General features: G+C 43.7%; 1 protein-coding gene across 3 annotated transcripts in view; it reads left to right on the forward strand.

Moving 5' to 3' along the window:
* The window catches only part of HEG1 (heart development protein with EGF like domains 1), a 91,521-nt gene that overhangs the window by 32,533 nt on the left and 45,903 nt on the right, over positions 1-13,085 (forward strand). For 2 of the 3 annotated variants that reach the window (XM_060099415.1, XM_060099416.1), the window contains exons 4-5: positions 1,224-1,577; positions 2,922-3,269. The exons of the other annotated variant lie outside the window; for it this stretch is intronic. In XM_060099415.1, coding sequence (XP_059955398.1) covers positions 1,224-1,577; positions 2,922-3,269 — 702 coding nt within the window. The remainder of the gene's footprint in view (positions 1-1,223; positions 1,578-2,921; positions 3,270-13,085) is intronic. 3 annotated transcript variants of the gene reach the window in all.

The following is a 13,085-nucleotide window of genomic DNA, read 5'->3' on the forward strand; positions in this document are numbered from 1 at the left end:
GCACGTTTTGACCAGTGGTGTATAAGTCAGTTCTTGAGGTTCTTGACAATTGATCTAGTGTCTGCCATCCATTTCATCAGAAAAGCTGTTCTCAACCTGGAGTCCTTGACCTCCTGGAGTAGTATGTGAGCTCGAGAGCTGGTCTCCCAAGCCTAATGAGCTAACTGTAGTAATGGAGCCTGTTGCTTTTGGATGGAATTAAATCAAATCAGTGGGTAACAATCAGTATCTCCTGCTGATTAGAAGCTCCGTTACTTAATAAATGCAGCTCAGTTAATAGTCTTTCAAAACATAAGGTTTACTATGGCCATGAGGTGGGGAATAATAAAGAACACTTGATGGTGGCAAGGCTGGGAATTACTATTCTAGGCCAGCATTGTTCTGACTGTGGTCTGCAGAGCCCTAGGCCTCCTAAGTGGTGACTGGGCCCCCTGCAAGGCACCCACTTTGATTCATTTTTATGTATGGGTTTGTTTTTTTAATTTATTTTATTTATTTATATTTGGCTGCATTGGGCCTTCTTGCTGTGGGCTTTCTCTAGTTGCAATGAGTGGGGGCTACTCTTCGTTGCCGCGCACAGGCTTCTCATTGCGGTGGCTTCTCTTGTTGCGGAGCACGGGCTTTAGGCACACGGGCTTCAGTAGTCATGACATGCAGGCTCAGTAGTTGTGGCTCGCGAGCTCTAGAGCGCAGGCTCAGTAGTTGTGGCGCACGGGCTTAGTTGCTCTGCAGCATGTGGGATCTTCCCGGACCAGGGCTCGAACCCGTGTCCCCTGCATTGGCAGGCGGATTCTCAACCACTGTGCCACCAGGGGAGCCCATATGTGTGGGTTTTAATCTATAATAGCATTTGAACAAAAGGGTTACACTGCTGAAACAAACGAAAACAAATCCTGCACCTTGTTACAATGGTCTGCCCTGTGTAAGTAATAAAGTGGGATTCAAGAGCAAAAGTTTTTAGCTTCGTCTATAAAGACAAATGCAAATCATGTCTAGAGGCTTTCTCCTGTCTACCTCTTAGCTTGATCTGAAGCTTTTATTGTGCTCGGTGAAGGACCTCATGCTTCTCCACTTAGCTCTGTGAGGAGAGGGCGGATGAGTGTGTTATGTGTGTTTATCTATTAGATCCACCTTATCTATATTCATCTACCGAAACGTAATTAACATCATTTGTATCCAGATACACCCCAACTAATCTTGAAGCATATTTTCTTCCATTTTAGCTTCTGGAAGTACGGAGGATTTAAACGACTCCACTGCTGTCCACAGCCCCTCGGTCAGTGGGACAAAGAGTGTCCATGTTGCTACCATGTTCCCCGACGGTGTCCCAAGGATGCTCCAGTCTTTAGCCATCAGTCCAGGACCTCTAAATGGGACAGAGCATTTCCCTGAGGACTCTGAAATGACCACAACTTCAGCATCAGTCCATTCTTCACCCTCTGAGGCAGGGTGGAGAAGAAACAGTGGAGTAATCAGGAGCGCAGGGGATGGGGCACTCACTAAGCCATCCACAGAAAATGGAGTTGGCCTTACGTCCTCCAAGGTCTCAGGGGAACTTTGGCAAAATGATTCCCCAAGTAAGTCTTCGATCTTTATTTGATTTATTATGGACATTTTTAAAATTGTTGCATTTTCTCAAGGAATCACTTTAAGACCATTTGCAACCTTTAAAAAAAAAAAACCACTGTGTTCTTGGATAATACCATCTCCTTTATCTGGTATACCACATTATCTCATTTGGATTTTCATCCTCATGACAATGTTGTGAAATTAGTCAAACAGGCGTCATTCCTCCTGCGTTCTTGTAGATGAGGAAACTGAGGCTCAGCAGGTTTAAGTAGTGAGTGTGTGGTCTTCAGCTCACTCACCACAGAGTTGAGACCCCCGCCTTGAGGTCCCACTGCTGGTGCATCTTGTCACTCTACAGCATCATCTTCAAACTGAGAGCTGGCCCGCTCTTTAAAGCTAGCATCAGTTATCTTCTGTACAGGTCATCTTTACAAAGAAAATGTGCAGATATAAACATACTCCCTAAATTCATGGTTTTAGTGTACCCCCTATAGTTGATTTTTTGTTTGCTATACTTCAAAATTAGAATAATCTTTTAAAAAAAAATAAATCTATTTATTTATTTGGCTGCACTGGGTCTTAGTTGCAGCATGTGAGATCTTCGTTGTGGTGTGCGGGATCTTTTTAGTTGCGGCGTGCGGGATCTAGTTCCCTGACCAGGGATGGAACCCAGGCCCCCTGCACTGGGAGCACGGAGTCTTAACTGCTGGACCACCAGGGAAGTCCCCAAAAATAGTTTTATTAATAATAGAACTGTCTTAGAAAAATGCTCTAAGCACAGTATTTGGGCACATTGTATTTGATGGACGTAACAGCATACTCACTGGCTCATACCACCCCATGTTTTTGGGGAAAGAGAATAAAACACTCAGGCCTATAAGTTACTCTGCTTTGCACATACTGTTTAAAAGCTCCCGTCTTCACCAATTTTTATCTTTAGTATTGATCTCTTACTGACACTGAAGAGGTTTTTTGGTTTTTTTGTTTGTTTTTTGCGGTACGCGGGCCTCTCACTGTTGTGGCCTCTCCCGTTGCGGAGCACAGGCTCCGGACGCGCAGGCTCAGTGGCTCAGCCGCTCCACGGCATGTGGGATCTTCCCGGACCGGGGCACGAACCCGTGTCCCCTGCATGGGCAGGCGGACTCTTAACCACTGCGCCACCAAGGAAGCCCTACTGGAGAGTTTTGAAATGATTATTTAGAACCTGAAAATGCACGTCAGGTTACACGTATAGTAAATACTATACAAGGTCCTTGCAAAGGGCACCTTCTCCTAGGGAAGACTTGCGTCTCGGTTGTGGAGGGATCTCTCTTGCATCCATGTGATGGCCTTTACTCTCTGACACCTTTCAGCCTCCAGAGGACACCAACTCGCCAGCAGCTCTGGTGCGGGGAGTGGCAGCCCCGTGTCTCAGACAGCGACTGTGTCTCGGTCAGTCCCGCCGGCAAGAGGTGGAGAGAGCACCGCTCGCTTGTTCTTGACCGACAGCGAGCCGTTCGCAGATGCGACCGGAAGCTCCACTTCCCATCCTGAGGTTGTGAACGCTTCGGTTTTGACCCGGTTTTCAGCCTCCGCCCCACAGTCTCGAGGAAGTGACCCAGCGCCTGGTGAGAGGAGCTATTCTGAACCGGCCACCGAGTCGTTGTCTTCATCCTCCTCAGAAAGCCTGGGCTTCTGGGCACCACGCGGGGAGCGCTCCAGTGAGTCTCCGTTCATGAAACCGCACCCTGCAGACGGTGGAGGGGTGCCTGGGCTGCAATCATCTGCCACATTGATGAAATAGCTCTGTGGGCCCCTCATTATTCCCAGGCCATCCCTCTAGCTGGTTGATACCGATATCCCTGTATATCCCCCCGTTTTTCTGTTCCATCTCCAAGATGCTGCTGTGGCCACGTGCCCCTCCCACGCACAGCTCGGGGACTTCTCTGCCGTGTCCTTCCACCCCATATAGCGCCCCCCCCCCCCCGCCATACCCCCATGCCTGCCCCAATCACACAGCTTCTGGAAGGTGAAAGTATCAGCTTCTCGTGAGTGGTTGTTCACCCCAGGTCTGGGCTTTCATGGAGAGAAATTCTCCTTTCCCCGCCTTTTAAACAGCTTTATTGAGATATAATTCACATTCTATACAATTCACCCACTTAAAAGTGTACAGTTCAGTGGGTTTCAGTATATTCACAAAGTTGGGCAACCATCACAACTATCTAATGCCAGAACGTTTTCATCACCCCAAAAAAACTCTGAGCTCATCAGCAGTCTCTCCCCATTCTCTGCTATTCCCAGCCTCTCACATCCACTAATTTACTTTTTGTCTCTAGGGACTTGCCTCTTCTAGTCATTTCTTATACATGGAAGCATCCAGTATGTGGCCTTTTGTATTTTTCACTTAGCATCATGTTTTCAAGGTTCATCCACATTGCAGCATCTCAGTGCTTCGTTCCTTTGTATAGCCAAATACTATTCCATCATATGGATGCGCCACATTTTGTTAATGCTTTTATCCATTATTGGATGGGTGGATTGTTCCCACCTTCTGGCTATTATGAATAGTACTGTTGAGAACATTCAAGTACAAATTTTTGTGTGCCCTTGGAATTGCCAGGTTATATGGTAGCTCTATTTCTGACCTTTGAGGAACTGCCAAACTGTTTTCCAGAGTGACTGCACTGTTTTATATTCCCACCAGCAAAGTACGAGGGTTCCAGTTTCTTAACACCTTTACCACCACTTGTTATTGTCCAGCTTTTTTTTTTTTTTGCTTTATAACAAATTAAATCAGTTATACATATACATATGTTCCCATATCCCCTCCCTTTTGCGCCTCCCTCCCACCCTCCCTATCCCACCCCTCCAGGCGGTCACAAAGTACCGAGCTGATCTCCCTGTGCTATGCGGCTGCTTCCCACTAGCTATCTACCTTACGTTTGGTAGTGTATATATGTCCATACCGCTCTTTCACTTTGTCACAGCTTACCCTTCCCCCTCCCCATATCCTCAAGTCCATTCTCTAGTAGGTCTGTGTCTTTATTCCTGTCTTACCCCTATGTTCTTCATGACATTTTTTTTTCTTAAATTCCATATATATGTGTCAGCATACAGTATTTGTCTTTCTCTTTCTGACTTACTTCACTCTGTATGACAGACTCTAGGTCCATCCACCTCATTACAAATAGCTCAATTTCATTTCTTTTTATGGCTGAGTAATATTCCATTGTATATATGTGCCACATCTTCTTTACCCATTCATCCAATGATGGACACTTAGGTTGTTTCCATCTCTGGGCTATTGTAAATAGGGCTGCTATGAACATTTTGGTACATGTCTCTTTTTGAATTATGGTTTTCTCAGGGTATATGCCCAGTAGTGGGATTGCTGGGTCATATGGTAGTTGTATTTGTAGTTTTTTAAGGAACCTCCATACCGTTCTCCATAGTGGCTGTACCAATTCACATTCCCACCAGCAGTGCAAGAGTGTTCCCTTTTTTCCACACCCTCTCCAGCATTTATTGTTTCTAGATTTTTTGATGATGGCCATTCTGACTGGTGTGAGATGATATCTCATTGTAGTTTTGATTTGCATTTCTCTAATGAGTAAAGATGTTGAGCATCCTTTCATGTGTTTGTTGGCAGTCTGTATATCTTCTGTGGAGAAATGTCTGCTTAGCTCTTCTGCCCATTTTTGGATTGGGTTGTTTGTTTTTTTGTTATTGAGCTGCCTGAGCTGCTTATAAATTTTGGAGATTAATCCTTTGTCAGTTGCTTCATTTGCAAATATTTTCTCCCATTCTGAGGGTTGTCTTTTGGTCTTGTTTATGGTTTCCTTTGCTGTGCAAAAGCTTTTAAGTTTCATTAGGTCCCATGTGTTTATTTTTGTCTTTATTTCCATTTCTCTAGGAGGTGGGTCAAAAAGGATCTTGCTGTGATTTATGTCATAGAGTGTTCTGCCTATGTTTTCCTCTAAGAGTTTGAGAGTTTCTGGCCTTACATTTAGGTCTTTAATCCATTTTGAGCTTATTTTTGTGTATGGTGTTAGGGAGTGATCTAATCTCATACTTTTACATGTCCCTGTCCAGTTTTCCCAGCACCACTTATTGAAGAGACTGTCCTTTCTCCACTGTACATTCCTGCCTCCTTTATCAAAGATAAGGTGACCATATGTCCGTGGGTTTATCTCTGGGCTTTCTATCCTGTTCCATTGATCTATCTTTCTGTTTTTGTGCCAGTACCATACTGTCTTGATTACTGTAGCTTTGTAGTATAGTCTGAAGTCAGGGAGCCTGATTCCTCCAGCTCCATTTTTCGTTCTCAAGATTGCTTTGGCTATTCGGGGTCTTTTGTGTTTCCATACAAATTGTGAAATTTTTTGCTCTAGTTCTGTGAAAAATGCCAGTGGTAGTTTGATAGGGATTGCATTGAATCTGTAGATTGCTTTGGGTAGTAGAGTCATTTTCACAATGTTGATTCTTCCAATCCAAGAACATGGTACATCTCTCCATCTATTTGTATCATCTTTAATTTCTTTCATCAGTGTCTTATAATTTTCTGCATACAGGTCTTTTGTCTCCTTAGGTAGGTTTATTCCTAGATATTTTATTCTTTTTGTTGCAATGGTAAATGGGAGTGTTTCCTTGATTTCACTTTCAGATTTTTCATCATTAGTATATAGGAATGCCAGAGATTTCTGTGCATTAATTTTGTATCCTGCAACTTTACCAAATTTATTGATTAGCTCTAGTAGTTTTCTGGTAGCATCTTTAGGATTCTCTATGTATAGTATCATGTCATCTGCAAACAGTGACAGCTTTACTTCTTCTTTTCCGATTTGGATTCCTTTTATTTCCTTTTCTTCTCTGATTGCTGTGGCTAAAACTTCCAAAACTAGGTTGAATAAGAGTGGTGAGAGTGGGCAACCTTGTCTTGTTCCTGATCTTAGTGGAAATGGTTTCAGTTTTTCACCATTGAAGATGATGCTGGCTGTGGGTTTGTCATATATGGCCTTTATTATGTTGAGGAAAGTTCCCTCTATGCCTACTTTCTGCAGGGTTTTTATCATAAATGGGTGTTGAATTTTGTCGAAAGCTTTCTCTGCATCTAATGAGATGATCATATGGTTTTTCTCCTTCAATTTGTTAATATGGCGTATCACGTTGATTGATTTGCGTATATTGAAGAATCCTTGCATTCCTGGAATAAACCCCACTTGATCATGGTGTATGATCCTTTTAATGTGCTGTTGGATTCTGTTTGCTAGTATTTTGTTGAGGATTTTTGCATCTATGTTCATCAGTGATATTGGCCTGTAGTTTTCTTTCTTTGTGACATCCTTGTCTGGTTTTGGTATCAAGGTGATGGTGGTCTCGTAGAATGAGTTTGGGAGTGTTCCCCCCTCTGCTATATTTTGGAAGAGTTTGAGAAGGATAGGTGTTAGCTCTTCTCTAAATGTTTGATAGAATTCACCTGTGAAGCCATCTGGTCCTGGGCTTTTGTTTGTTGGAAGATTTTTTATCACAGTTTCAATTTCAGTGCTTGTGATTGGTCTGTTCATATTTTCTGTTTCTTCCTGATTCAGTCTTGGAAGGTTGTGCATTTCTAAGAATTTGTCCATTTCTTCCAGGTTGTCCGTTTTATTGGCATAGAGTTGCTTGTAGTAATCTCTCATGATCTTTTGTATTTCTGCAGTGTCAGTTGTGACTTCTCCTTTTTCATTTCTAATTCTATTGATTTCAGTCTTCTCCCTTTTTTTCTTGATGAGTCTGGCTAATGGTTTATCAATTTTGTTTATCTTCTCAAAGAACCAGCTTTTAGTTTTATTGATCTTTGCTATCGTTTCCTTCATTTCTTTTTCATTTATTTCTGATCTGATTTTTATGATTTCTTTCCTTCTGCTAACTTTGGGAGTTTTTGTTCTTTCTCTAATTGCTTTAGGTGCAAGGTTAGGTTGTTTATTCGAGATGTTTCCTGTTTCTTAAGGTGGGATTGTATTTTTTTCTTTTTTTTTTTTTTTTTTTTTTTTTTCTTTTTGCGGTATGCGGGCCTCTCACTGTTGTGGCCTCCCCCGTTGCGGAGCACAGGCTCCGGATGCGCAGGCCCAGCGGCCATGGCTCACGGGCCCAGCCGCTCCGCGGCACATGGGATCCTCCCAGACCGGGGCACGAACCCGTATCCCCTGCATCGGCAGGCGGACTCTCAACCACTGCGCCACCAGGGAGGCCCAGGGATTGTATTGCTATAAACTTCCCTCTTAGAACTGCTTTTGCTGCATCCCATAGGTTTTGGGTCATTGTGTCTCCATTGTCATTTGTTTCTAGGTATTTTTTAATTTCCTCTTTGATTTCTTCAGTGATCACTTCGTTATTAAGTAGTGTATTGTTTAGCCTCCATGTGTTTGTATTTGTTACAGCTTTTTTCCTGTAATTGATATCTAGTCTCATAGCATTGTGGTCTGAAAAGATACTTGATACAATTTCAATTTTCTTAAATTTACCAAGGCTTGATTTGTGACCCAAGATATGATCTATCCTGGAGAATGTTCCATGAGCACTTGAGAAAAATGTGTATTCTGTTGTTTTTGGATGGAATGTCCTATAAATATCAATTAAGTCCATCTTGTTTAATGTATCATTTAAAGCTTGTGTTTCCTTATTTATTTTCATTTTGGATGATCTGTCCATTGGTGAAAGTGGGGTGTTAAAGTCCCCTACTATGATTGTGTTACTGTCGATTTCTCCTTTTATGGCTGTTAGTGTTTGCCTTATGTATTGAGGTGCTCCTATGTTGGGTGCATAAATATTTACAATTGTTATATCTTCTTCTTGGATCGATCCCTTGATCATTATGTAGTGTCCTTCTTTGTCTCTTCTAGTAGTCTTTATTTAAAAGTCTATTTTGTCTGATATGAGAATTGGTACTCCAGCTTTCTTTTGGTTTCCATTTGCATGGAATATCTTTTTCCATCCCCTTACTTTCAGTCTGTATGTGTCTCTAGGTGTGAAGTGGGTCTCTTGTAGACAGAATATATATGGGTCTTGTTTTTGTATCCATTCAGCCAATCTGTGTCTTTTGGTGGGAGCATTTAGTCCATTTACATTTAAGGTAATTATCGATATGTATGTTCCTATTCCCATTTTCTTAATTGTTTTGGGTTCGTTATTGTAGGTCTTTTCCTTCTGTTGTGTTTCTTGCCTAGAGAAGTTCCTTTAGCATTTGTTGTAAAGCTGGTTTGGTGGTGCTGAACTCTGTGAGCTTTTGCTTGTCTGTAAACGTTTTAATTTCTCCATCAAATCTGAATGAGATCCTTGCTGAGTAGAGTAATCTTGGTTGCAGGTTTTTCTCTTTCATCATTTTAATTATGTCCTGCCACTCCCTTCTGGCTTGTAGAGTTTCTGCTGAGAGATCAGCTGTTATCCTGATGGGGATTCCCTTGTGTGTTATTTGTTGTTTTTGCCTTGCTGCTTTTAATATGATTTCTTTGTGTTTAATTTTTGACAGTTTGATTAATATGTGTCTTGGCGTATTTCTCCTTGGATTTATTGTGTATGGGACTCTCTGTGCCTCCTGGACTTGATTAACTATTTCCTTTCCCATATTAGGGAAGTTTTCAACTATAATCTCTTCAAATATTTTCTCAGTCCCTTTCTTTTTCTCTTCTTCTTCTGGAACCCCTATAATTCGAATGTTGGTGCGTTTAATGTTGTCCCAGAGGTCTCTGAGACTGTCCTCTGTTCTTTTCATTCTTTTTTCTTTATTTTGCTCTGCAGCAGTTATTTCCACTATTTTATCTTCCACCTCACTTATCCGTTCTTCTGCCTCAGTTATTCTGCTATTGATCCCATCTAGAGTATTTTTTATTTCATTTATTGTGTTTTTAATCGATGCTTGATTCATCTTTAGTTCTTCTAGGTCTTTGTTAACTGTTTCTTGCATTTTGTCTGTTCTATTTCCAAGATTTTGGATCTTGGAAATAGAATCTTGGATCATCTTTACCATCATTATTCTGAATTCTTTTTCAGGTAGACTGCCTATTACCTCTTCATTTGTTATGTCTGGTGGTTTTTTATCTTGCTCCTTCTCCTGCTGTGTGTTTTTCTGTCTTCTCATTTTGCTTATGTTACTGTGTTTGGGGTCTCCTTTTTGCAGGCTGCAGGTTCGTAGTTCCCGTTGTTTTTGGTGTCTGTCCCCAGTGGTAAGGTTGGTGTAGTGGGTTGTGTAGGCTTCCTGGTGGAGGGTACTAGTGCCTGTGTTCTGGTGGATGAGGCTGGATCTTGTCTTTCTGGTGGGCAGGTCCATGTCTGGTGGTGTGTTTTGGGGTGTCTGCGGACTTTTTATGATTTTAGGCAGCCTCTCTGCTAATGGGTGGCGTTGTGTTCCTGTCTTGCTAGTTGTTTGGCATAGGGTGTCCAGCACTGTAGCTTGCTGGTCGTTGAGTGAAGCTGGGTGCTGGTGTTGAGATGGAGATCTCTGGAAGATTTTCGCCGTTTGATATTATGTGGAGCTGGGAGGTCTCTTGTGGACCAGTGTCCTGAAGTTGGCTCTCCCACCTCAGAGGCACAGCACTGACTCCTGGCTCCTCAATTTGGGATGATTTGTTGTCTATTCATGTATTCCACAGATGCAGGGTACATCAAGTTGATTGTGGAGCTTTAATCCGCTGCTTCTGAGGCTGCTGGGAGAGGTTTCCCTTTCTCTTCTTTGTTCTCACAGCTCCTGGGTCTCAGCTTTGGATTTGGCCCCGCCTCTGCGTGTAGTCGCCGGAGGGCGTCTGTTCTTCGCTCAGACAGGACAGGGAGCAGCCTCTTCGGGGACTCTGGCTCACTCAGGCCGGGCGGGAGGGAGGGGCACGGAGTGCGGGGCGAGCCTGCAGCGGCAGAGGTCGGCGTGACGTTGCACCAGCCCGAGGCGTGCCGTGCGTTCTCCCAGGGAAGCCACCCCTGGATCCCGGGACCCCGGCAGTGGCGGGCTGCACAGGCTCCCGGAAGGGCGGTGTGGACAGTGACCTGCGCTCGCACACAGGCTTCTTGGCGGCGGCAGCAGCAGCAGCCCCAGCGTCCCACGCCCGTCACTGGGCTCTGCGCTTTCAGTCGTGACTCGCGCCCGTCTGTGGAGCCCCTTTAAGCAGCGCTCTTAATCCCCTCTCCTCGCGCACCAGGAAACCAAGAGGGAAGAAAAAGTCTCTTGCCTCTTCGGCAGCTCCAGAGTTTTCCCGGACTCCCTGCCGGCTAGCTGTGGCACATTAGCCCCCTTCAGGCTGAGTTCTCGCCGCCAGCCCCAGTCCTCTCCCTGCGCTCTGACCGAAGCCCGAGCCTCAGCTTCCAGCGCCGCCCGCCCTGGCGGGCGAGCAGACAAGCCTCTCGGGCTGGTGAGTGCCGCTCGGCACCGATCCTCTGTGCGGGAATCTCTCCGCTTTGCCCTACCCAGGTATGTGGGGAGTTTCTTGCCTTTTGGGAGGTCTGGGGTCTTCTGCCAGCGTTCAGTAGGTGTTCTGTAGGAGTTGTTCCACGTGTAGCTGTATTTCTGGTGTATCCGTGGGGAGGAAGGTGATCTCCGCGTCTTACTCTTCCGCCATCTTACCCGGAAGTCTGTCCAGCTTTTTTGATTCTAGCCATCTTAGTGGGTGTGAAGTGGTGTCTCAAGTGGTGTTGGTTTGCAGTTTTCCCAGCTGACTAATGATGGTGAGCATCTTTTCATGTGCTCATTGACCATTTGTATATCTTCTTTGGAAAAGTCTATTTAGATCTTTTGACGGCTTTTAAATTGGGTTATTTGTCTTTCTTTAATTGCACTGTAAGAGTTTTTTATATATTCTGGATACTCGTCCTTTATTAGAGATATGATTTGCAGACATTTTCCCCCATTCTGTGGGTTTTTTCACTTCCTTGATGTTGTCATCTGCAGCACAAATTTTTTAATTTTGATGAAGTCCAATCTATCAGTTTGAGAAAACTTTTCCTTTGATGTTTCTTTTTAATACTGTTTTTGGAAAATATTTAAAAACAATTCTCAACAGCCTTATCAATGTAATTGTATGCTGACTAAAGCAAAAATGCAGTAACTTATCATTTAAGCTTATAATAGGTTTAAATTCTTACCTCTCCACCACTCATAATAGCAGCTCTTTTCCCCCCTATGAGTACCCTAATTGATGAGGAAAATTAACATTTGTCACTACTGATGTGACGTGGAAAAGCATACGCTACGCTTTATCGTAAAGAATACCATCTGTATGAGTGGAGGCTATTTGTGCTCTTTTATGTCTGTGAATGGAAAACACACTATCTGTCTCCTAAACACAAGGAATCCTTTCCACCCTACCCCTGTGGCGCTCCGAATTTTTGCCATCCCAGACCAGGAGTTCATGTCCCATAGCCTTTCCTTCTTCCGTCTCTTCAGTATCCTGCACTCTGCAGTCAGGGCACAGTTGATTGGTGTGGAAAATGTGATCTCAGTGTGAGTGGACCTTGGGGTTCGGTTCTAAAGCACCAGATAAGGAACAGCCTCATTCCTGAAGCCACCCCACTCTGGGTTAACATAATGCTTTCTCCCTTTTCCTCTGAAGAGCCCACAGCTGACCGATTCTGCCGTCCAGCTTTCAGAGTTCTTGGTTCATTCCTTTTTCTGGGTTCAGAGGCAGCCCCTCTGTTTCAGGGCATGACTTTCCCCTGTGTTAAGTCTGTCAGCCTGACAGCATTGTTGGCCTAAGTCTTGTGTAACAGAGCCTCGACCATCATTGTCCGTCCCAGCCCTGTCCTCTTTGCCAGGGAGATTGTGCTCGGGTACACTCAACTCTCCAGCCTCTCCTGGTGGACTTTCTGTGGGTCTCTTAAGTCCTGCTGCCTGGGTCAGATCACATCCGTGACTGGGTCCTGGCTTTCTCAGTGCTGCCCCAGGTCACTGTGTGTCTCTGTCCCCATTCCTGTCTGTCAGTTAATGCAAACCTATCATGAAGAGAACCTACACTCAGCTTTGTATCCATTTTCCACCAAGGTAGGTCCATGGGGCGTCAAGGGCTAGACTGATCTGGGAATAAGAATAAGAATCAGAAAAGAGACTGTTTGTCTCATTAGATCCAGATATGTACGCCAAGAAGAATTGGACCTCATTTCCATCATTTCTGAAAAGAAGGATTTATTTGATAATATAATAATCTAAGATTCTTTCAGTTTATAGCATAAAACATATACCCAAGAAAGGAGTAAAAGGATACTTGTTCATGTGTCACCTGTCCCTGTTCCATCCCTACCAAGGAAATAAAACATACACATTAAAAAAAAAAAAAAAAAAAAACCCAGCCCACCCCGTAACCTCTGACCACAATGCTATTTCTCACTGATGTGCTAGGGTGAAGAACTACACTATAGAATGACAGACAGTATAGAACAACAGGCCTTTTTTTTACATCTTTATTGGAGTATAATTGCTTTACAATGGTGTGTTAGTTTCTGCTTTATAACAAAGTGAATCAGTTATACATATATATATGTTCCCATATCTCTTCCCTCTTGCGTCTCGCTCCCTCCCACCC

Source organism: Mesoplodon densirostris, chromosome 5 (genome assembly GCF_025265405.1).
Source record: "Mesoplodon densirostris isolate mMesDen1 chromosome 5, mMesDen1 primary haplotype, whole genome shotgun sequence".
Lineage (NCBI taxonomy): Eukaryota > Metazoa > Chordata > Mammalia > Artiodactyla > Ziphiidae > Mesoplodon > Mesoplodon densirostris.